Consider the following 25,208-nt stretch of genomic DNA (forward strand, 5'->3'; position numbering starts at 1 on the left):
AATGAGAGAAATGTAAGTGCATGGCATTCTGTTGACAAAATTGTGAATGAATCTAATAATTGACAAAAATGTAAAAAACTTAGTTCCCAAATGCGTTCCTTGTCAGAATTGGTCAAACACAAAACACAAGTGGGACTTGTATTTTTCAAAAAACACAAGCGTTAAATTTTTTAAATTTTAATTTTTTTTTTGGGTCTCCGGCCAACCAAATATGGTCGCCGGCTTCTCCGACGAAGGAGAAGCCAGCGATGGTTGCTGGCTTCTCCAGCGAAGGAGAAACAGCGACCAAATTGGTCAATGGCTCCTCCCCTGTTTGGTCGCTGCTTCTCCTTCACTGGAGAAGCCAGCAACCATCGCTGGCTTCTCCTTCGTCGGAGAAGCCGGCGACCAAATGTGGTCGTCGGAGACTAAAAAAAAATAAAAATTAAGAAAATTTAACGCAAGTGGGACTTGCGTCTTTCGAAAAATACAAGTCTTACTTGCGTTTTGTGTTTGACCAGTTCTGACAAGGAACGCATTTGGGAATTGAATTTTTTCACATTTTTGTCAATTATTAGATTCGTTCACAATTTTGTCAATAGAATGCCATGCACTTACATTTTTGTCATTTCCCCTACTTGTATATGCGCAGCTCCCATGGGAGCCGGTTTCCAGTAAATTCTTGTTTTAATAGTCAAACGCAAGTGCAAGTTGCACTTGTGTTTTTGTACAAGAGTACATACGATTTCTAGTATTTGTATTGACAAATGCAAGTACGTCTTGCTTTTGTCATATTTTAGGAAAAAAAAAATTAAAAAGTATCAAACCCATTTAGAACTTGTATTTTTACAAAAAACTCAAGTCAAATAACTTTTTTCCTACGATTATTCAAGTTTTAAAATAATCCACCCCATTTTTGTCACATTTCAGTACTCTAATGCAAACCAAGCCTCTGATCCAATTATTATTGTGTGAATTACAGTCTAAAAATAAATAAAGTATATTATTTTAACTCATAAAATATGTTATTATAATTTATAAAATATATTATTTTACTTTTTTACCCTCAAAATAATATTATTATGCAGGGAACAAGAATTTTCTTTTTTAAATTACGCCGCTTTAAACCGTAGTAGTCTACACAATAATTTGCCCCTCCGAGCTAGTTGGGCTAGGCACATACCGTAGTAGTCTACACAATAATTTGCCCCTCCGAGCTAGTTGGGCTAGACACATACCATAGTAGTCTACACAATAATTTGCCCCTCCGAGCTAGTTGGGCTAGGCACATACCGTAGTAGTCTACACAATAATTTGCCCCTCCGACCTAGTTGGGCTAGGCACATAGGGCAATAACATTACCATGTAGCTGTTTAAAGAAAAAAAAAACAAAAAAAAAAACAATTGCCCGGCAGCTTAAATTAAAGAGTTTATTACCGAAATGGTCCCTCGACTATTGCAAAATTACTAATTTGATCATCGACAATTTTTCGAGCCTAATTAAGTTCATCGACTTTGAAAATTTTAACTAGTTTGGTCCTCTGTTTCTTTTGCCATTAAATATTCGTTAAATCGGGACCAAATTGATAATTTTGCTATAATTAAGTGACCATTTCAGTGAAAAATTAATTATCAATTTGGTCCCTTAACTATAGCAAAATTACTAATTTGGTCTCGACTGAACAGATGTTTAACGGCAAAATAAACGGAGGACTAAATTGATTAAATTTTTCAAAGTCAAGTGACTTAATTAGACACGAAAAATTATTGAGAACCAAATTGATAATTTCGCAATAGTCGAGAGACCAATTTCGGTAATAAATTCTAAATTAAATGTTAGGAGTAAATAAAATTGATCTTCGGTTAGGTTTCTAGATCATTCGCTTCGCTTCACTTTGCTACGAATCCAAACTCCAAAGCAACAACACAGTGGATGGGATGGCGATGGAGCTCATCTTTTCCCGCCCGTCCGCTATGGTCTCAGCAGCACTTGCACGGAAGTTCGTTTTCATCAACACCGCTTCTTTCTCTATCATCACACGCGTACTTTCTCCTTCTCTCTACCATTTTCGCCCTGCAATTCCTAAACCACCCTATTTTGCGCCATTAGTGCCGCAGCGAAGCTTTTCGAGGAACGGAAGCAGGTTTTGCACCAACGCCGGCGAGCGAAAACGCAACACCTTGGTGAATTTCTCGTTATCCGACTCGGAAGACGATGATTCAGACTCGTCGGAAGAGATAAATAAAAAAGCTCCGGCGAAGGCGGCGGATAAATCAAAACCACCTCCGCCGCCGTACGATCCGTTTAGCAAGAAGGCGGTTATAGAGGAACCGGACGACCCGAAGAACCTGCAAGATGTGTTCCACAAGATGCGCGCGGACGGGATGATTAATAATGCCGTCAAGATGTTCGACGGATTGTCCAAGGACGGGCTGACCCACGAGGCGCTGGAACTCTTCTCGGTGATCAAAGACAAGTCGGAGATGCCGGACGTGGTGGCCCACACGGCGGTAATTGAGGCCTACTGCGACGCAGGCCAGCCCAAGGAGGCTCACAAAGTGTATCAGCGGATGCTGGCGTCCGGGGTGCTCCCCAATGCCTACACTTACAGCGTGCTCATCAAGTCCCTGGCGACCAGCGGTGAGCCGAAGCTGGTAAAGGAAGCCAAGAAGTATGTGATGGAGATGGTGGAGAAGAGGGGAATGAAGCCCAACGCGGCCACGCTTGTCCGGAGCTTCGAGGGATTGGTGGAGGTAGGAATGGAGGAAGAGGGTAGAGAATTGGTGGAGATGGTGAAGAAGAAAGGGGTTGTGCCTGAAGAGGGTAAAGTGAGAGAAGTGTTGAAGAACAAGAGAGGGCCTGTTTATAGGACATTGATGAGCATCCTCTATGGAAAATGATATGTAAGTTAAGCCTTTTTAGTTTTGAGTAATCTCTATATAATCCATCCTATTTTATACAAACTGATCGAGTCTATACTTTTGTGTTAACCAAATTCTCCTAGCCGAATTGTGTAAATTATAGCATGGATCAGAGTCTACATTGCATTGTAGATTTTGATCTAAAAATAACTTTTAGATTTTGTATCTTTAGTTTACAAATTTTGGCATGCAGTTGACAGTTTGTGTATCAGTTATCATATTATGTGTCAGCAATTATCAAGTTATTTATTTACATGTACAGAAATAACTAACTGTAAGTATAAAATGTATTAATCGAAGGTATATTTTTGTACAAGGGTTTACAATGCAATGTGAATCTTAATAACAATTGGCTAAATTGTAAGCACTTGTAAAAGGTGGGACAGACTTCCATATCCAAAGACAAGAATAGAATCTTGACATTCGGTTAAGGGATTTGGACTTTTGTGCGACTAAAGTTTCACCTCTAGAAATTGATGGGCTAGTGGCTTAGAGTAGGGATGCAAACGAGTAGAACGTTGGCTCGAGTTCATCTTACATCGTTTACAGCCTTTAAAATTCTGGAATGTTCCCTACCACTATTTCAAGAGCAGTTCATTTTTCTCCAGTGAAACAAATTTGAATTTTCATGAGCAAAATGAAACATCTCAAGCATTTGGCATCATCTCATGTTCTTGGTATAATAAGGATAAGATAAGACACAACCCTTCAATTAGACTAGTAGAATTGAAAAAACACATCCAATTAGAACTGAAACTAAATGTGGGAATTTACATGATAAAGAGGGCAGTCAAAGCTGTATTGAAGAAAATTGATGCTGGTTTTCAAGACTAATTTCGTAGAATAAGGGATTATGATGTTGAACGTATCAACTCTAATCCCGGTACCACTGCTGTTGTAAAAACTAATAGAACAACACTCGAATGTCCTTGTGTTAAGAGACTTTACGTTTGTTTTTGAGCTGTAAAGAATAGATTTTAGAAGGATGTAGAAAAGTAATTGGGTTGGATGGATGTTTTTTTAAGGAAATGTTGAAAGGAGAAATATTAAGTGCAATTCATAGAGATGCTAACTCTAATCCCGGTACCACTGCTATTGTAAAAACCAATAGAATAATACCTGAATGTCCTTGTAATTTTCAGAGATTGTAATCTTTGTGGTTTTGTTGGAAGATTGTTGTTAGAGATATAAGGGTTAGTTGAGATATCTACTCTTAGTCCTAGGTTTTAGTGTTAGTAACCTGTGGTTAGGGTTAGTTCTACACTAGTATATATAGCTCTAATCTCCTGTACATTTACACACAGAACATATATACAAATACTTAGTTTTGCTATTCTATTGTTTAACACTTTAACATGGTATCAAAGCGAGATTGAGTGACTGGGTAGTGGGCTTTGGTCGGAGTGAGGAGGCGACGCTGCCGGAGGAAGTGGAGCAGCCACCGGAGGTCTGGCGCCACGCCATGCGCCGCCGCCGCAGTTCAGGGTCTCCGACACCACGCGTCGGCGCGTGTGCACTGTTCCGGCGGCTGCTCCGGTCGAGGGTTGATCTGGTACACTCGTCTCTAAAAGACCGGTAGATTTGGAGTGGTGGTATCTCAACCGTCAAGTCTCACTCTCCCCTCTTCTCTCGCCGGCTTTCCCAAGTTCGCAGTAGCATAGCGCCAAAGCTCCAACAGCAGCAGTGGATGGTTGCTGGCCCTTCGTCTTTTTGTGTGGAGCTTTTGTTGTCGTTGAAAGTGTTGATAGTGCAATTTCCAACGCCTGTATGGCCTGAAGGAACCGCAGCAGTGGCAAGCAGTGGTGGCGGGTGAAGCTTTCCGGCAGTGGTTGGTGGTGGACTGGTGGCTGCCAGTGGTTGTGGTTGGTGGGGGTGTTGTTGATGTTAAAGTGTTGAAGATGGGAATATATGGGCTATAGGTTATTAGGTTTATGGTGTGGCTGCTGAGGTGGAAGTTGGAAGCTAATAAATAATTAGGCAGTAGGTTATTTATTTTGAGTTAGTTTGGTTTATCGTGTCAATAAGTCTTGAAAGTTTATTATTATATTTTTCTAACTTGTTTAAGTTAATTTAACATGCGGTTAGTATTATATTTGGAGTGGTGCCAAGGTGTGAGAGTTGGAGGCAGTCCTTGTACAGGGGTGTTGCAGTGATGGGCAGCACAGGTGCCAGGGGTGGTGTGGACCTGGCATATGTCGCGGCTATTATGGAAGGCTGCCAGGGGTGGTGTGGACCTGGCATATGTCGCGGCTATTATGGAAGGCTGGCGGCTGAAGAATGGTTCAGGAGGAACCAGTTTGTGTGTACGCAACAAGAAAACGGGAAAACACTGGTGGTAGGCAGCAGTTATAAGGGTTTGTGGAGTGAGAGGCTGGTGCATTGCGGTGTTAAGCAACGGTGATAAGGGTGTGGGGTGTGAGAGGCAGGTGCGCTGCGGTTGTGGTGTTTGGTTTGGTTTGTAGCTTTGTGGAAGCTTTGTTAGTGCAGACAAGGTGCATTGTGGACTGACTTGTCACATCATGGTTCGAAGGTTCAAGACTTATAGTTCTAGATTTGGAGTCTTATGGTTCATGTGACACATATGTAACAAGTTGGGCATGTTGAAATCTATGCTCCAACTTGAGGGGGGGTGTTAGTGATATAAGGGTTAGTTGAGATATCTACTCTTAGCCCTAGGTTTTAGTGGTAGTAACATGTGGTTAGGGTTAGTTCTACACTAGTATATATAGCTCTACTCTCCTGTACATTTACACACAGAACATATATACGAATACTTAGTTTTGCTATTCAACAATTGTAAACATAATTTTTGGTTTAATCTGCTATAAGGTCTTGTTGGTAGATTGTAATCTTTTTGGTCTTGTTGGTAGATTGTAAACATAGTTTTTGGTTGAATATGCTATATAATGTCTTTTTGGCATATTGTAATCTTTTTGCTGTATGAACTTATACATTGAATCTACTGTGTTTATCAATGTATATAGTCTTTATCCAACATCTTTTTGTCTGTATTTGCAGTCTATATCCAGTGTTTATCAATGTATTCAGTCTGTATCACGTTGTATTTTGTGCTTAATTTTATACCATGAAATCATGGAAGGTAGTAGTAATACTAATAGTTAAATTACACTTTAAATTGAAATTTCAAACACTTTATATGACACTTCTTGACAACAACAAAAAATACAAACTTCATTCAAAATCCATTCATATGGCAACAAAAATAACCTAAAGCAATATATTCTTAAACTACAGCAAAGTCATGAGAGAATCATATGATTTTGCTCTTTGTTGCAAGCTTACAAACATAGCAATTCCTACAACAATTATACAACCAATTATTTTTTTTTCTGTCTTTTTTTTTTCTTTCAACTTGAGCTTGAAAACCCTTCTCAACATCACTTTGCAATTGTCGAATTTCTTCCATAATTCTGTCTTTATCTTTTTTCAACTCTATTCCAATATTCTTATTCGAATCACATTCAACCTCATCCTCTTTCTATAACAAATTTTTCAAGATAAAAAATCCACATCCACCTTCCTGGACAAATACAACATTAAACAAAAAATTGATAACACATTAAACACATTGTTGAAAACCAAAGCAAAGAAATAATAATAATAAACATTCACTCAGACCTAACTGATAAGAGATTTTTACACTTCTTATAAACTTATCAATAACATTTTTAACCTTAAAATGCAATACATGTACCTTCCACCTTTGACACCCAAAAAATTGTTGTACATTCTCTCGTGATACACATAGTGGTGATTTCAACCCACAACAACAATATAATGGTGGTTCATACTGTAAATTTGGTCTCGACTTTGAGAGAGATGAAAATAGTGAACCACCCCAACATGATGATGTCATCTCCAACAAGAACCGTGGCCGAAGGCGAAGGAGAAGCATTGTACTGGGTGTGATGGAGTACGAAGAAGAAGAAGAAGAAGAAGTGAAAAAAAAAAACGCAGAGGGAGAAGAAGAAGAATAATAAATCATGAAGAAGAAGACGTAGCACACTAAAGAATACGAGGTGAAAAAAACGCAGAGGAATAATTAGAGATTTAGTGTTGACTCGTGATATTAAATCATTTTTTTAGTTCTTTAATTTAATTTTTTTATTTATGGTTATGTGGTGAGCCACTGGGGCAGTTACCGGCTCTTACAAGAGAGGTAACCAACTAATGAGGTCGGATAACTCAAAATCGTGTGTTCATGTGTTCAATTGCACTTTCTAAAAGTTTGTGGGCCTAATTGATTTTTAGCGAAATGTTTAGGGACATATTTGACCATTTTCCCTATATTATTTAATTTGTATACCTATATACCAATATATGTGGATGTTAGCTCCTCCTCCTCCTCCTTCTTCATTTTTAATTATTTTTCACGAAATTATTTAATTTGTATACATATACCAATATATATGGATATTAACTCCTCTTCCTCCTCCTCCTTCTTCTTCATTTTTAATTATTTTTCGAGAAATTATTTAATTTGTATACATATACCAATATATGTGGATGTTAGCTCCTCCTCCTGTATTTTTAATTATTTTTATTTAGCCATATTTTATCAACAAAATGCTATTTGTGTAATAAGTGGTAAAGTGATTGCTTAAGATGATGTGAAGTATCATCATCTTCCTCGTCCTCCTCATCCTCTTCGTCCTCCTCCTCCTTTAATTATTTTTATTTAGCCATATTTTATCAACAAAATGCTATTTGTATAATGAGTGGTAAAGTGATTGCGTAAGACGAAGTGAAATATCATTTAATTTTTAATATTTAATTTTTTGCAGTAAATGATAAAAATTATATATATATTTTTTGTTGCATGTTCAAGTCATGCTAAAAATTGTGTGGGTTTAACTACTCATTGGTTATCAATATTTATAATTAATTATTTTGTTTTAATTATACTATAATAAAACATTTTCTCAATTTCAATAAAATACAATATTATATCTTATTATGATTAAATTAATTCATCACTTGAAAAGTAACATAATTGCTTGCATAGGCAGCTCATCTGATTGTAGAGGTAAAATTTGTCACAAGACAAGATATCAATGATTGAATAGTCTCACCAGCGGTTGTTGATGGGTGTTTTTACCTTTTGTAACAAGAAAGTAATGCAGCGGGTTGATATTTTTCGCGTACTCCTATTACTATATGAGTAAAATAAAGATTTTTATTGAATTTTTTTCAACAAACAATTTATTACGGAGTACTTTTTATAAATTATTATTAATTTTCATTGAACTACTATATATTCAAATTGTTGCACGTTGATCTAAAGATATATACAATTTTAAGACCATTGGTTTCCATTGAAGATCCTAATACTACAAAATTATCTTTTGACGTGACAAAATAAAATAACTATTTTCATAGCTATTTTATATAATTGGTGGCTAGAGCATTATATTATATTTCAATTTTTTTAATTATTATATATGATATAAATTTCATAATGAATATAATTATAAATATATTTTATAATCCGTGTATTGTAGGAATAAAATACAAATATTTAATAAAATAATATAAAATATTACTATTTTGCTATTTTACGAATACAAAATAAGAGCTTATGTTTTCCAATTTTGTATTGAAACTTGAAAGTTTTGAAAACTTTTGAAAGATAAAAATAACTTGAACAAAAACTTTATTTATTTATTTATTTATTTTGCTCTTTACTAAAAAATAGATATTTTTTTTTGGTAACTGAGCAAGCCCTAATTGCTACTGTCACTCACCACAAATATTAAATACTTTTATTTATATAAAATAATTAAAATCAAACACTCTTTATTTTATAAATTAAAAATAGGAAAATGTTAATATCTTCTACAATTATCATTCACAAGACAACCATCACACAATGTGACAAAATGCTAACCACTTTTTTTTTTTTAATCTGTAAGTTTATGTGGTAGATAAGTGTGTGTAAATTCTAAAAAGTAGATGTGTATCATATGCATGCGATTATTATACTTGAATCATATTTGATCCCCGATTATTAATATTTTTAACATTTGATCCTGTCGTGCAAGTTTCCTACCAAGTATTGCCGGAATGTCAAGACTAGATATCAATTTTATTTGCCAAATAGTGACTACCCTCAATTTTGACCAAGTATTGCCAAATTTATCTAGTACGTACCTTCAATTTGTCAAATAGTGACTATAATTTTTCTCTCGTCATTTAAAAAAGTTGAAAAATATTTGAAGTAATTAGATCGTGTCCCTAACCTTTGATTGCTTTGTTATCTAATTATATACTGTTGGAAATTTTAGTTAAAAATAGTAATTTTAAGTGGCTATTTTGTGATACAAATATATGTAGGATCTATTTTTTATTTGATCGGGTTAGTTTATAAATTCTTTACAAGAATAAAGTGAAGCACCAACTTAATTGTAAAATTAAGACGGTTAGAAGTGGTCAATGTGGTTAATATGAATCATTGATGCCAAATTTTTTAAAATAATTTTTTCAACTTGTACAAGAAAAATCAAATATTATAGTCCAACGTGGTGCAGCCACCATGGGCTGGGAATGCAATTGAGAAGTGTATTGGGAATGCACTTCTTGGTGAGTATGGTAATTAGCCAATCATGATTGTGTGGACCATACTATCAAATAATGCACATTCAGTATAAAAATAATGTACATTATATTCAGGGGATGTACATTATTTGTGTACTGAATGTACATTATTTTTGTAGTATAAAAATAATGTACATTCAGTACAAAAATAATGTACATTTAGTACATTAAAAATGTACATTTTATCATGGTCCACACAGCTGTGTGGACCATGATCCATACAATAATTTGCCGTAATTAGCACCCTTCGTGAGGTGCTATGGAGCACTGAAAGGCCTTCCTTAATAGTTGAGCTTTTTGATGAGATTTTATAGGCACGATTAGGAAAGAAAAAAAATAAGAGGGGAAGGAAAAAGGGAGAATAAAAAAATAAAACAAAATATGAAAAGGAAAAAAAAAAAAAAAAGAAGTAAAACATGTGGAATTACACGCCCAGCGAGCGCGTGGAGTACACATGCCTAGCTGAGCGCTTGTTTTGCAGCTCACGCGAACTGTCTCTCTTCTTAAATTTTGATGGTTTCCACTATTTTAATAAAAACCTTTGATTTGCAGGAGCACCCCAAATTTTCTCTTTCTTCCCCTTCTCTCCTCCACCTCAGTTTTGTCATTCTCAAAATATGTGAAAAACCAACTAATGGGGAAGGCCTAAGGTGCTAATTATGCATTTATGCACTTTACAAGAGATGCATAATTGCACCTTGAAAAAAAACTGTGTTCAAGCTTTTTATGTTCTAGTTCGTCGAAGGTATTATAGTTTGTGTGATCGAACTATAGTATCGTTGATCTATTTTATTCTGGGAGACTGACACTACAATACTCCTAGCACCTCCCGGAAGTAGCGAATCGATTTTAAAAAATGTGTAAATATCACATGTTTTGGATCCCTTTTTCCTTGCTTTTTTTTTTTGTTGGGATTATATATATATATATATATATATATATGGATTGTAATATCGACTTATTTGTTCTACATATACTCCATATTATCCTTGAGACATAGCTGAAATAATCAACCAATTTTAAATAAATTCAAATTAATTGAAATTGTTATGAAATAAAACGAAAATAGTGAATGTCCAAGCAAGGATTCGAGCTCTTGACCTCTTGTTCATATATTGGGAATCCATCCATTAAACTGCATACACTATCACTATTGACGTTATGTCTATGTGTATATAACTGCTTACTGGGAGTCTTGAGCAACAATTCAATCAGCTAAACAACAAAATTAGGTGGAGCCTACAGGATTCGAACACGAGAATTCAGGAGAGGCTCAACTTTTAGGCTTCAGACTTATCCAACTAGACTAGCACAATTATGTGTTTATTACTGTACATTTAATATTTGTTTATTCATTTCTGAACACTATAAATACCCCCCCTTAACTCTGTAATTTTTACACTAGAATCATCACTCATCAAATATCATTAGCTTCTTCTTTCTTTGCTCTCGGCTTTCTTATTATTATTACTATAAATATTTATATTATTAGTATTAATATTATTATTTCATAATACGTTATCAGCACGAGGACTCGGGTTCAACCATCACTTAGGTAATATTTCTTTACATATTTTATTTTATACTACGTAATATTTTATATTTTATATAATATTACCAATATGTCAAACCTTACAAATCTTGAATTTGTGGGACTTGATATATCTGGAAAAAATTACCTGTCATGGGTATTAGATGTTGAAATGCATCTAAATGCAAAGGGTCTCGGTGAAACTATTAAAGAAAATAATGATGCCTCGATTCAAGATCGAGCAAAGGCAATGATTTTCATTCGCCATCACCTTGACCAAGGGTTGAAAGATGAATATCTTACTGTGAAAGAACCCTCTGAACTCTGGAAAAATTTGAAAGAAAGATATGACCACCAAAGGACAGTAATTCTCCCAAAAGCCCGTTATGATTGGCTTCACTTGCGTTTGCAAGATTTTAAAACTGTGAGCGAATATAATTCTGCTATGTTTAAAATAAGCTCTCAGTTGTTGTTATGTGGGGAGAAAATCACTGATGATGATATGCTTGAAAAAACCTTCTCTACTTTTCATGCATCGAATATGGTGCTACAACAGCAATATAGAGAGAAGGGTTTTACTAAATATTCCCAGTTGATTTCATGTCTTCTGGTGGCTGAACAAAATAATGAGCTGTTGTTAAAAAACCACGAAGCACGTCCTACTGGCTCAATCCCATTCCCCGAGGTGAATAGTGTGTCTAATAATAATAATGCTAAGGGCCATGGCCGTGGCCATAGCCGTAGACGGGGAAATGGAAGATATCGTGGTTATAATCCTGGTAGTGGACAAAATCGTCGCGGTGGTTACAATTCCAAGAATAAAAATTACCATCGAAAAGGAGAAAGTAGTGGTGCAAAACATGATAAGGACAAACGTGAAAATTATTCCAAACGTACTGAAAGCATATGTTATCGTTGTGGCATGACTGGCCATTGGGAGCGCGTTTGTCATATATCAAAGCACTTTGTGGACCTCTATCAGGCATCCCTGAAAGGAAAAGCAAATATAGAGTCCAACAATGTTTTTATGGAAGACGATTTTGTTGACAGAAGACGATTTTGTTGACACACAGTTGGATGTTGAAGATTATCTTGGGCCAGTTGAAAATCTAAATTAATGTTTCAAGCTTGTTGTTTAAGATCGTTAAGATCTTTTTGTTAATATTTCTAAGCTTGCATGTTTAAGATCGTTTAGATCTTTCTGTTGTACTTTTGTTGTACTGCTTTTGTAATATATCTAATAAAATCTATCTCTTTGCTTGAAGAAATGAATACATCATCACTTGTGGTTAAATCCAAGGCAAATGAAGAAGATGTATGTATTGTGGATTGTGCAACTACACATACAATTCTTAAAAATGCAAAATATTTTTGCCTGTTGAAAAGAAATGAGGCATTTGTCACTACAATAAGTGGTAGTGCAAAAATGATTGAAGGCTTTGGAAGAGCCAATATATTATTGCCTGGAGGAACAAAATTGATGATTGATAATGCATTGTTCTCTCCAAAGTCTCATAGAAATTTGCTAAGCTTTAAGGATATCCGAAGTAATGGATATCATGTTGAGACTGTTAAGGAAGTGAATCAAGAATTCCTTCAAATTATAAAGGCAATATCGGGAAAGAAATATGTGATGGAAAAATTCCATGCACTTCCCTCTGGTTTATATTGCACAAAAATAAATGTCATTGAAGCCAATCTTAGTGTAAACGAAAGGTTTACTAATTTAACTGATTTTAAGATTTGGCACGACCGCTTGGGTCATCCTGGATACGTGATGATGAGAAAAATAATTGAAAATACAAATGGCCATACCTTGAAGGAACATAAAATATTTCAAGGAAATGAATTCTTCTGTTCTGCATGTTCTCAAGGGAAATTGATTATAAGACCATCAACAACCAAAGTTGGTTTTGAATCACCTGCATTTCTAGAACGCATTCAAGGTGATATATGTGGACCTATACATCCACATTGTGGACCATTTAAATATTTTATGGTCCTAATTGATGCGTCAACAAGATGGTCACATGTGTGCTTATTATCATCTCGTAATATGGCATTTGCGAGATTGCTTGCTCAAATAATAAGGCTACAAGCACATTTTCCCGACCATCCAATTAAATCAATCCGAATGGATAATGCTGGAGAATTTACATCCCAAGCTTTTGACAATTATTGTATATCACTTGGGATTGATATTGAACATCCAGTAGCGCATGTTCACACGCAAAATGGTCTAGCAGAATCACTTATCAAAAGGCTACAATTAATAGCTAGACCATTACTTATGAAAAGTAAACTCCCATCAAATGTATGGGGGCATGCAATTTTGCATGCAGCAGCCCTAATTCGTATTAGGCCCACAAGTTATCATAAGTATTCTCCATTGCAATTAGCCTTTGGTCAGGAACCTAATATTTCTCATTTGAGAACATTTGGTTGTGCAGTATATGTTCCTATTGCTCCACCGCAACGGACTAAAATGGGTCCTCAAAGGAGATTAGGAATATATGTTGGATATGAATCTCCCTCTATAATTAAATATTTGGAGCCATTAACGGGAGATGTGTTTACTGCACGATTTGCAGATTGCCATTTTGATGAAGCATTCTTTCCAACATTAAGAGAAGAAAATAAAGTTGTGGAAAGAATAATAACATGGAATACTCCATCATTGCTTCATCTAGATCCTAGAACTCAACAATGTGAACAAGAAGTTCAAAGGATAATTCATTTGCGAGAATTGGCAAATAAACTGCCGGATGCATTTGCTGATCCGAAAAGGGTAACAAAATCTCATATCCCAGCAGCTAATGTCCCTGCTAGTATTGACATTCCAAAAGATCAAACTGGAAATGAATCTCAAGTACGCCTGAAGCGCGGAAGACCTATTGGTTCGAAGGATAAAAATCCTCGAAAAAGAAAGGTCAATACAAAGAATGATCTTAGTGAGAATAAGGACATTCATGAGAAAAATCAAAGAAATGAATCTGAAGGGAATGAGATCCCTGGAGAAATTCATTCGCCAGAAATTGAGAAAAATGAAGAAATGTTGATAAATTATACTAATGCTAAAGATATATGCAATAGAAGTGAAGTTAGTTTGAATGCTTATTTTGCATATAATGTAGCATTAAGTATCATGAATGATGAGATGGATCAAGAACCAAGATCCATTCATGAATGTCAAAATAGGGACGATTGGCCTAAATGGAAAGAAGCAATGCAAGCAGAATTGAATTCTCTTGAAAAACGAAAGGTATTTGGCCCAATCATTCGAACACCTGAAAAGGTAAAAGCTGTGGGTTGCAAATGGGTCTTTGTCCGAAAAAGAAATGAGAAAAATGAGGTCACAAGGTACAAAGCAAGACTCGTGGCTCAAGGATTCTCTCAAAGACCAGGTATCGATTATGATGAAACATATTCCCCTGTAGTGGATGCTGTAACATTACGATACCTCATTAGCCTAACTGTGCATGAAAGGCTAAATATGCAACTAATGGATGTTGTAACAGCTTATCTGTATGGCTCACTTGATAGTGACATATACATGAAAGTCCCTGAAGGATTGAAAATGCCGGAAAGGCATAAAACAAGTCCTCGAGAACTTTATTCGATAAAGTTACAAAGATCTTTATACGGACTGAAACAATCAGGGCGCATGTGGTATAACCGACTTAGTGAATACTTACTAAAAGAAGGTTATACTAATGATCCAATTTGTCCATGTGTTTTTATAAAAAGATCTAATCATGGATTTGTTATAATCGCTGTTTATGTTAATGATTTAAACATCATCGGGACTCCTGATGAAATCCCAAAAACAGCAGATTATTTGAAAAGGGAATTTGAGATGAAAGATCTTGGAAAAACAAAATTCTGTTTGGGCCTACAGATTGAACATTTGGATAAAGGGATATTTGTCCATCAATCAAATTATACCAAAAGAGTCATTGAGAGATTTTATATGGACAAAGCATATCCATTGAGCAGTCCAATGGTTGTTCGATCCCTTGAGATGAAAAATGATCCTTTCCGACCTAAGGAAGATGATGAAGAAATCCTTGGTCCGGAAGTGCCATATCTTAGTGCAATAGGTGCACTAATGTATCTTGCTAATAACACAAGGCCTGATATTGCATTTTCTGTTAATCTGTTAGCAAGATATAGTTCTTGTCCAACACAAAGGCACTGGAATGGCATAAAACATATATTGCGTTACCTCCAAGGAACAATTGATTTGGGACTATTTTATGAAAAATATTCCAAATTGGAGTTGTATGGATACGCAGATGCTGGATATCTTTCGGATCCGCATAAAGCGCGATCCCAAACTGGTTATTTATTTATGAGTGCAGGTGCTGCCATATCTTGGCGTTCCACTAAACAAACATTGGTTGCCACTTCTTCAAACCATGCTGAGCTAATCGCTATTCATGAAGCAAGTCGAGAATGTGTGTGGCTTAGATCAATTACTCGATACATCAGAGGAGCATGTGGTCTGTCTGTGGATAATACAGCAACAACCATATATGAGGACAATGCAGCATGCATCGCTCAGTTGAAGGAAGAATACATCAAGGGAGACAGAATAAAGCACATTTCGCCAAAGTTTTTCTTCACTCACGACCTTCAGAAGAAAAATGAGATCAATATTCAACAAATTCGTTCATGTGACAACTTAGCTTATTTGTTCACCAAAGCGCTACCCACAACTACGTTCAAGAAATTAGTTCGTGGAATCGGTATGCGTCATCTCAAAGATCTTCAGTGATGTCATAAACAGGGGGAGCATATTATTGTACTCTTTTTTCCTTAACCAAAGTTTTTTTCCCACTGGGTTTTTCTTTGGTAAGGTTTTTAACGAGACAATATAATGTTCCTCCTTTTGGACATCCAAGGGGTGTTATGAAATAAAACGAAAATAGTGAATGTCCAAGCAAGGATTCGAGCTCTTGACCTCTTGTTCATATATTGGGAATCCATCCATTAAACTACATACACTATCACTATTGACGTTATGTCTATGTGTATATAACTGCTTACTGGGAGTCTTGAGCAACAATTCAATCAGCTAAACAACAAAATTAGGTGGAGCCTACAGGATTCGAACACGGGAATTCAGGAGAGGCTCAACTTTTAGGCTTCAGACTTATCCAACTAGACTAGCACAATTATGTGTTTATTACTGTACATTTAATATTTGTTTATTCATTTCTGAACACTATAAATACCCCCCCTTAACTCTGTAATTTTTACACTAGAATCATCACTCATCAAATATCATTAGCTTCTTCTTTCTTTGCTCTCGGCTTTCTTATTATTATTACTATAAATATTTATATTATTAGTATTAATATTATTATTTCATAATAGAAATATATATATCTCACAATACAATTTATATGGGACCTCAAGTTAGTTTAGAGTGCACCTCACGCTCACGCATTGAAATCCAAATTTTCCGAATTGTGTTGATAATAATGGGCGTTGACAGCGACGGTTTTCTTGTGTTTACTTTTTGTCTTGTGGTAATCCGTTAATGCTCACAAATGCCTACTCGAACGAACGGTATCACAAAATCGGGTTTTCGCGTAGAATTTTCTTGAATTGATCATCTATCTGTTTTTGTTTGTCTTGGTATTTTATGTCTGTTCCCAATAAAAACCGATTTGGCTCTGGTAATTGTAAGGATCATCGATATAGATCGGGTGGAGGAGATGTTGGACCAAGTGGCGCCGGCAATGACGAAGAGGGCGGTGGGCGAAAAGAGGGAGAGGGAGAGGGAGATGATAATAGGAAGAAGGGGAAAAAGGTGTCGATATTAGGGTTCCGAAAGGTGAAGAGGAGTGTCCTGAGGAGGAAGCAGAAAGGCAATTCCAATTCTGTTGGTCCTAGCAGAGCAGCGTATGGGCAGTGTTTCTTATGCTTGAAGCCTCCGCGGGATATGGATTCTCAGACTCAATCACAGGCAAGTGACCCTAATAGCCCTGATTTTGGTTATGAGATGTTGAGAGTCTTGATTGAGAAGAATGATTTTTATTCCAAAGAATGCAACCCACATTTGGATGAACAATTTGTCCCCTCTTGCCCTCATCAAACTGTTGTCAATACATGTGAAAAAAATTGATGAATGAATGAATATTGAATTGATTAATTGTTCATTGCCATTTTATGTTGTAAATTTCTTTCTGAACCTATATTGATGCTCCAATTTGGAAAAAAAAAATCTAATGTGTTTTTGGGTCATTTAGTGGAGTAGTGCTAAAACTGGGACCATTTGAGTCAGCAGTTTCTGAGTCTAGTTATAATGTTATACTGTTCTTGTCATAATCTGTGAGCTTAACTCTTTGCTTTAAGTCCAAGATCCTATTAATTTTAAAGCTGTTGTATAAGGTGATGAGGAAAGTTCATATTTTCCAAAATTTATATTTGGTTGTATTCAACAATGAAAACTATCTTTTCAGAGCCTATTCAAGGATTTATATTATTGGAGCAGAATTCCTCGGCACAGCAAAAGGTCTAGATATTATAGTTATATTGTTATACATACTGGTCATAGTCTGGACTGTAAGCTTTTATTTTGCTATAAAACAAACTTTGTTCTTGTTTTCAAGCAAATGGAAACTTGAAAGTTGCTATTTTTGGGAATTTATGGTTGCTTCAGTTTGGAACAGTTTTCAAGCAGAATTTCTTGTTGCAGTGTTTGAAATGTTGGTTTAGTTTTGAGGTAGACTGAGGTGAGACACATAAAATTTTACATTTGCTTTGATTGGGAAGGGTACTGAGGTTTCTGTGTTCAATGGAGGTCAGTGAAGGGTCAAGTCCAGCAATTGATGGCTATGGGGATTGTTGGGCAGAGGTCGGTGAAGGGCCAAGTCCAACACCCTGTCTCTCGAAAATGTGGCACAGTATATAAGAAAACGAGGTATAACTTTTGGTGTAAGCGCTTTATCCTAAAGTGGTATCAGTGCCAAAATTGGTGTGCTTGATCCTATCACTCTGCTTATCATTGCATTATTCATTCTTTTGATTTGTAAAGATTACCTGCCTGCCATATTTGAAGGTTGAAGTGTACATACATATACCAATCTTAGGCTCAAGAAAAATAAGGATTTTAGAATAGACAGGTAGCAAGGGCTGATGTAGAGCAACATGAGTTTTGATGTTCAAATATGATGAGCTTCACAGTACTGAATATTTAGTTTAGAGTGATGTACTTAATTGATCAACATGAGAGATGAAACCAATTATAAACATGTGGACTGGAGTAATGCATTTGCGGCTGGATTTTATTTCTCAGATTAGAGTCTCGGAATTTTGTATGATTGATATATTCTAATGTTCTCTAAACAACAAAACAAATTATTTCTCTCGCAAATAGTTTGCAAGAATATGCTTCAAGAATCTTACTTCCTATCCTTACGTGGCTTTAACGTATCACACTTGTCATTTCAAATCTTATTCATTCTTGGAAAATGACAGGTGTAGTCCCATGACCACGCTTCCTGATCGCACAATTCTAACTGGATTTTTTGGTAAAATTTTATGTTCTATTTTTAAAATATATTCAAGTTCACAATTAATCTTTTCATCTAGAATTTGAAATAAAAAAGGTTATATAAAATATTTTAACTTTGGAAAGTGTTAAGATAGATTCTTGGTTGAAGAGATTTTATTTTGATTATTTTTTCTAAATCTTTTGGTGTATTCATGTTCAACACTTTCTTCTTTATTTATTTTATTAGTTCTAATTGCGCTATTTATTTAATGTCCAATGTTTGTATTTAAATAAGTAATTAAAAATATATCAATACAAGATTATATTAGAGAAGTTTATTATAGTTGGCATTAAAATTAATATTTAGTTTACGCTTTTCTAAAAACAATTATTTAAATAGTTATTGTAGTTGATATGGTATTAGATAATAGATATTACTTTTGGTTGAATGCTGCCGGTACCGCTTTATGGATAGCAGATGAATTGAGCAGAGGATTTGAGAAAAGCACATTACCTAATCAAACTCTTAAACTAAGTCTTACTTCAAATCTCCTCTTGAGCATGCTTCACAACCACTCATTCGTCCTGGCTAAATAGTAGAATATATCTCTCAGCAATTCTTTTCTTCGCTAATCACCCTTTTCCCAATCAGCCTGCCCGATTGATTTTGTAAGATCAGCTAATTAAAAGGAGGGGAAAGCGAAGCGAAGTGCAACAAGGGGGAAACGAAGGCTTCCGTAGGAAGTCCTTATGAACTTCCCCCCGAGGGGGATTAAGGGGGATAACGTACCTTCCCTGCTGTCCCGTGCCCGTGCCCTAAGCCCTCGGCGCTTGAGAAGATAGCCCTCGTCGATTGAGAGGACATAGAAAACCCCTTTTAAATAGTTGTTTTTTTGGATAGGTTAACTCGCTTTTGGATAGGTTCGTCATTGTCTTCGCTTTCATTGTTTATCCGTTTCTTTTTTATTGATAGTGATTCATGTGCAATTGGGTTACTAGTGCTAGTTTGCAAAAAGAACATATTTGGTCTAATTAGTTGTGTTACATTAAAGAAATAAATGCATGGAATCTCTAAGTTGATTCTTTTATATTAAAATTTATAAAATTGAACCCGTCATTTTTTTGTCACAGATCATTCTAAATGGATGGATCAAATTAGTCCACATTTATCACGAGAAACCTAATTCACATGTAATACGATAACATACGGAACAAATCAAAATCAACTATTAAAATAAGTACGTATGAAAAAACTTCAAAAATAAATAAATAATACAAGCATAATAAACAGAATATTGTACTATAAATAAATAATACAAACATTCTACACAAATAGGCTTTAAACAATTTGGGCCTATATTTGAAGGCCCAACTTGTTTTCTCAAATGTTGAGTATCAGTTCATCTTTGGGTAATGCAATTTGTTTTATGTTTTCAGATCATCTTTTTGTAAATAATCACTAGAATAATGCTAATGGAGTGCAGTCAAATTGGTATAAATAAATAAATAAATATATATATATAGCTTCTTCTATTATTTGAAAGAGTACCAAATCGTGTGTTATAACTAGTATTATTGCAGAATGTGTTACGAGACGTTTAATCATTCAAAAATCGCTCAAATTATTTTGTAACAATAAGTTAGAAATTTATTGTTCCTAGTCTACAAAGATTTCGAAGTCGACAGTTTTGGGTTGAGCTTGTCGATTTTATTATTAAGGGAGTGGTGCGTAAAGAGTTCCGTGAGTACATTGCTCCTGTGAAGATATTCAATTTTAGTGGGAGTTAATAGTGACTACTTTTTTCTTATAGGCGAATTTTTTTAATAAGTTGTTTCAATGTGCTTACTGCTGCTGCCTCTGCCTCCATTCCATCTGGAATCAATTTGTTATTTTGTGAATAAGTTTTGTCATCTTTTCTTTATCCATTTTTCTTTCTTTTAAAGAGATGTATTTACTCAATGTGTATTTTCATTTTCATTTTCATTTTGAACAAAATTGATAAAAGCCATGTATGTATGTATGTAGTTCAGTCTTTGAGAAAAAGGAAAAGGGTATCCTTCCTTCCTTCCTGGTCGTTGTCATACAATTTTATTTTAGTATAAATCTGACATACATCTATAGTTTTTGGTTGTGAAGCTCTGCTGTGCTGCTGGGGATGGGATTCCTTAGATGACTGATTAAGAATAACACTAACAGGCCAGGACGTTTGGTCTGGAAGAGAGAATTAGGAGGGAAAAGAATAAAGTGAAAAATAAAGTATGAATTTGAATTACATTGTTTGGTAGTGAGGAATTGAATTATTGAGAATGGGAAGGGAAGGGAAGAAATGATATAAAAACTAAAATGTCATTGTGTAATAATAATAATAATTGAGGACAAATATGTCATTTTCCTATTTTTCTTTTTCCTTCTTCCATTGAATTAGAATTCATGGGGTAGGAGGTATGAATTCCAATTCAATAGCCAAACAATGTAGTTTCCTTGGCTATTGGAAAAGAATTCCAATTATATCCAACTAAAGTAACTACCTATAAAAATTGTTTTCTGCCACTACTTAACTACAACGACTCATTCTTACAACAATGGGAATGGGAATGGGACTCTTCTGAAACATCATAACTTGTGCTCATCTCACTAGGGCTGTCACTGCCCATGGATGAAGAATCTACAGTTCTGTTCCGGTTTATTAGCCGAATGGGTTTGATCAGTTCATCAAAATCAGCAGCAGCAGCAGCAATTTGCAAATGCAAAGGGCCACCCTCCTCACATCTTTCCACACTACTCTGCTGCTCTTCAACATTGGCATCTAAGCTAATAAAGTCAACAAACCTGCCTTCTTTAAAGAAAAAGTCCTCGTCGGAGGACTTATCCTCTGATATCAATATGCGGAGCGGAGAACCAAAATAACGACCTCGATCATTCTTCTTTTCATTACAAGCTAATGCTCCCTCCCGTCTTATTCCCTAGCTTCCTTTTGTTTTTTGGATGGTGAAGCTTGCCTTGCACTTTGAACCTTGAGGGCAATTCCCAGTTGCAGGGCAGACATATGTGTGTTTCTTCCGCCACTGCAAGTTTAGACACACAATCCATTTCACGAGTTATAATATTAGTGAGTTTGTGTGTTTCTGTATATGGATACATCATACATACACAATGTATAGTACTAGTACAACAAACATGTATACACAAAAAAAGTGATCCAGATGGAGGGAGAGGGGAGAGAGAAGAACATATGGAGCCTGGCAGAAGAGGAAGAGGAAGTGTCCTAGAAATTGAAATGAATTATTTGAACAAACAAAATATACAAGGAAGAAAGACTAAAAAACCAACATATCTAAGTAAAACTGAATATTACTAATGTAACTCATTGTTCTTATATCCAACTCAAAATGTATACTGTTGTAACAAGAATATATTAATATAATACATATTCGGATGCAGGCATATATATAGTGCACACACTTGTATAAGAATATAATACATTCACATGCAGGTATAGACACATATACAGGGGATGGAAAACCAATAACAAAGGACTATAAAGGCAACGAGGCAATCTATATGCTTTATTAGGCCACAACAAGATGGTAGCACATGCTAAAACTATTTTACTTGTTAATTCTAGAATTTCAATAGTAATGTCTTTTTAGTTTCCTTTGGCCTATTTCTATGAGCATGTTTGGAAGAGGTTGGGGCTAACTGTTAGCTCTTAACTAATTGTATTAGTTGATAGCATAATTAGCTCCTTCCTAGAAAGATATTTGGTAAAATTAATGGTTAGTATTAGCTATTAATTGCTTGAATTTATAAAATCACACACAAGTATATGAATAATTTTTAAGTACTTTTTTCCAAGAACAGTTTTAGATCTTTCGATGCTTATTTTATAAAAATACATTTAAATACAGGGGTGTGTATTTATTTATATATAGCTTATATTTAAAATATATATGAAGCGGTAGTGTTGTCCTATTTTTTTGCTCTCCAAAAACTCAATTTAAAAAGCTTCTCTAGTTAGTTAGTTTTCTTTCTTCTTTTAAAATAAAAAAATAAAAAAATAAAAATTAGTCCCTTCACCAAACATAGAATTTCACTTTAAGACCTAGTTAAACAGTTAAAAGTCCTTCAAAAAGCTAAAGGTGTTTCCCAGACAGGTGCCCTTCATGTAATGGGGCAACTTGTAATCAACTATAGTATTGTTCTCTCACAATGTTCCTTGCATCCCCTTCTCTCCTCTTAATCTCTTCTCTGTCCACTATGAATACCTAAACTGATAAATTGACCAATGATTCAAGATTATGTAGAGGTCAATTCTTGACCTCTAGAGTAGGTGGAAACATAAAACTAAACAGAATACCTCATTTCCATCAGAACAGTAACCCCTGAGAAAAACTTCACAAACAGATGAATTTGGATTCACATTTACATGTCTATAAGGACAACTCTGAACTCTCATTAGAGCATAATCCTGTCAAAAACACTCATTAGTACATCGCACTGCCCACTGCCCACTGATATTATTAACCAAAGAAGTGGCAGTCTGGCAGTTTATAACCCAAATCCATAGGAAGACAATCAGTCGCAGATGGAGAAAACCAAAGAAAATGGAGAAGAAAGAAGAAGAGGAAAGAAGAAGAAAGAAGGATGACTCAGGCGGTGGGAGGGCGACGCCGGTAGGAGGGCGACGGTGACGGCGATGGGCGATGGCTGTGGGAGGGCGACGGCGATGGCTGTGGGAGACAATAGTCGACGCACTAGATATGAAATCCTTTCTTCTTCTCTCTTCTTATTAGGTCAAACTTTTTTTTAAAAAAAATAAAATTAAAAAAAATGGGTTGGGTTTGCGGGTTGGACGCAGTGTCGGCGTCCATGGCGCCCGCCTGCGACGCCTGGCCGATGCCTTGGCGACGCCGGAGCTCGCCTCCCGTTTTCAGGCGAGGCGAAGCCTCCCGGCGTCCTGTCTCCACCGACAGGATGCCAAGGCGTCACCTAGTCGACGACTAGGCGACGCCATGATAACTATGCACCTCAGTTATTTTTACTGGAACTTACCATTCAAATAGAATGACAATTGCAAATAAAATAATGCTGGGAGGTGCATAAGAGCAATTCTTATGTACAAATAATTTTTCTTTTTAAATTTAAGTTATTTAACTATTATGTTTTATAAATCAGACATGGCTTTGACAAGTTAAATGCATCACGCACACACATACAGCCTATACCAAAATTTTGACGAAATCAGCACTTGACTTGTATGAGTTGAAGTATCTAGGCATACTTACTCATCATTACCAATCAGTAATCTCCTTGGAATATAAGATGTCTTTGCATTACTCTCAGATTGGGGAACATCCTCTGCTGGTCCCTCATCTGTAAATGTAGCACGGAAAGAAGTTGTGGAAGCAAGTTCAACATCAAATAATACTCAATTTTGGAAATTTCTACAATTTTTATTTTTGTTTCATTATATCAGCATAAAGAAAGGAAAGAAACAACAATAGAATTTGATATGAATTAGACAAAACAGAAATTAGAAGAAAATCAGCAAGGGCATGAAAAGCTTTAAATATTTCCTATTCAATTCAACTTTTTTAGAGGAATCGAGGTATTAGTGTTTGTATTCTGATGTCACACCTAGTATTTGTGTGTGTGTGTGTGTGTGTGTGTGTGTACTATTCTTCATTTATAGGGTAAAAGGATTGTATCTGGGGGATACTTCTCCATTAACATTTTGGTCAATTCCTTCAGACCAAAGAATAGCTATTCCAAAGGGGAAGAGGGGATCCAGAATCCCATTCTGAGGTTTTTAGGAGACACCCAACAGAGGAATGCAATTCCATTCTTGATGAATTCCATGAATTTATTATAAATCACAGTTACACTAAATTGAGTTCAACCCTTTTGAAACACCTAAAATAGTAATAGGCTCAAGTAAATTGGAGAGGATATAATGAAGCTCTATGTTTATAGGCTCTACATGCTTGATACAAAGTTTAAATATACCAGACAGATTTCATCATTTCAAAGCACCCTAAAATCGTAACAAGCTTAGGAAAATTGGAAAGAATATGATGAAGCTCCTCTGTAGATAATTAATCCAACGCATAAAATAGCAATGGCCTACTAATTGAACATAAATATATATCATGAAAGATTTTGGCTACAATATTTTGAAAAACCTACATAAAAAGACTTCAGCAGTTATTCACTTATGCATCAGTCAATTTAATTCTTACTGCATAAAGCCTAACCAGCCAACTAAATAAATGTCATATGTGGGGTCACATAACACCTAAATAGAATTATTAAAAAAAAAAAAAAAAAAAGCAAAAAACAAAACAAAAACAAAAACAAAAACAAAAAAAAGAATAAGAAATTTATATGACTTCTCATGCTGTGAAGTTGAAGTACTTCATAATGTAAAAGAGAAAAGGAGATAAAAAGCATATTCAGTAAATCAGGATCAGACCACTTGAGATCCTCTGAAGTGTTTTCCCCGTTGGATCCATTTTGTAGCGTTCTGAACCAATACGGAAAATCCTCTCTCCTGTAAAATAGTACAGATATCATAATCGACACATCTAGATAATGCTCATTAAATAAGGAACTGGAAAAGAGAGCAAATATGGAAGTGCATAGACCAAGATTTTCAA

General features: G+C 35.4%; 3 protein-coding genes across 3 annotated transcripts; all 3 read left to right on the top strand.

Annotated features, from left to right (window-relative positions):
- The first annotated feature begins 1,853 nt into the window (after positions 1-1,853).
- On the top strand, positions 1,854-3,119 carry LOC116017501 (pentatricopeptide repeat-containing protein At4g38150-like). The gene has a single exon (XM_031258106.1). It carries the CDS (start codon positions 1,918-1,920, stop codon positions 2,878-2,880), a length of 963 nt encoding a protein of 320 aa, XP_031113966.1. The 5' UTR covers positions 1,854-1,917; the 3' UTR covers positions 2,881-3,119.
- An 8,019-nt stretch (positions 3,120-11,138) lies between these two features.
- LOC116025247 lies at positions 11,139-12,113 on the top strand. The gene has a single exon (XM_031266442.1). The coding sequence runs from the start codon at positions 11,139-11,141 to the stop codon at positions 12,111-12,113; it is 975 nt and encodes a 324-aa protein (XP_031122302.1).
- Positions 12,114-16,484: 4,371 nt separating this feature from the next.
- LOC116014581 lies at positions 16,485-18,352 on the top strand. Its single transcript, XM_031254611.1, has 2 exons — positions 16,485-17,021; positions 17,518-18,352. Exons 1-2 carry the CDS (start codon positions 16,698-16,700, stop codon positions 17,680-17,682), a joined length of 489 nt encoding a protein of 162 aa, XP_031110471.1. The 5' UTR covers positions 16,485-16,697; the 3' UTR covers positions 17,683-18,352.
- Positions 18,353-25,208: the final 6,856 nt, after the last annotated feature.

Source organism: Ipomoea triloba, chromosome 1 (genome assembly GCF_003576645.1).
Source record: "Ipomoea triloba cultivar NCNSP0323 chromosome 1, ASM357664v1".
In the NCBI taxonomy this organism is placed as follows: Eukaryota; Viridiplantae; Streptophyta; class Magnoliopsida; order Solanales; family Convolvulaceae; genus Ipomoea; species Ipomoea triloba.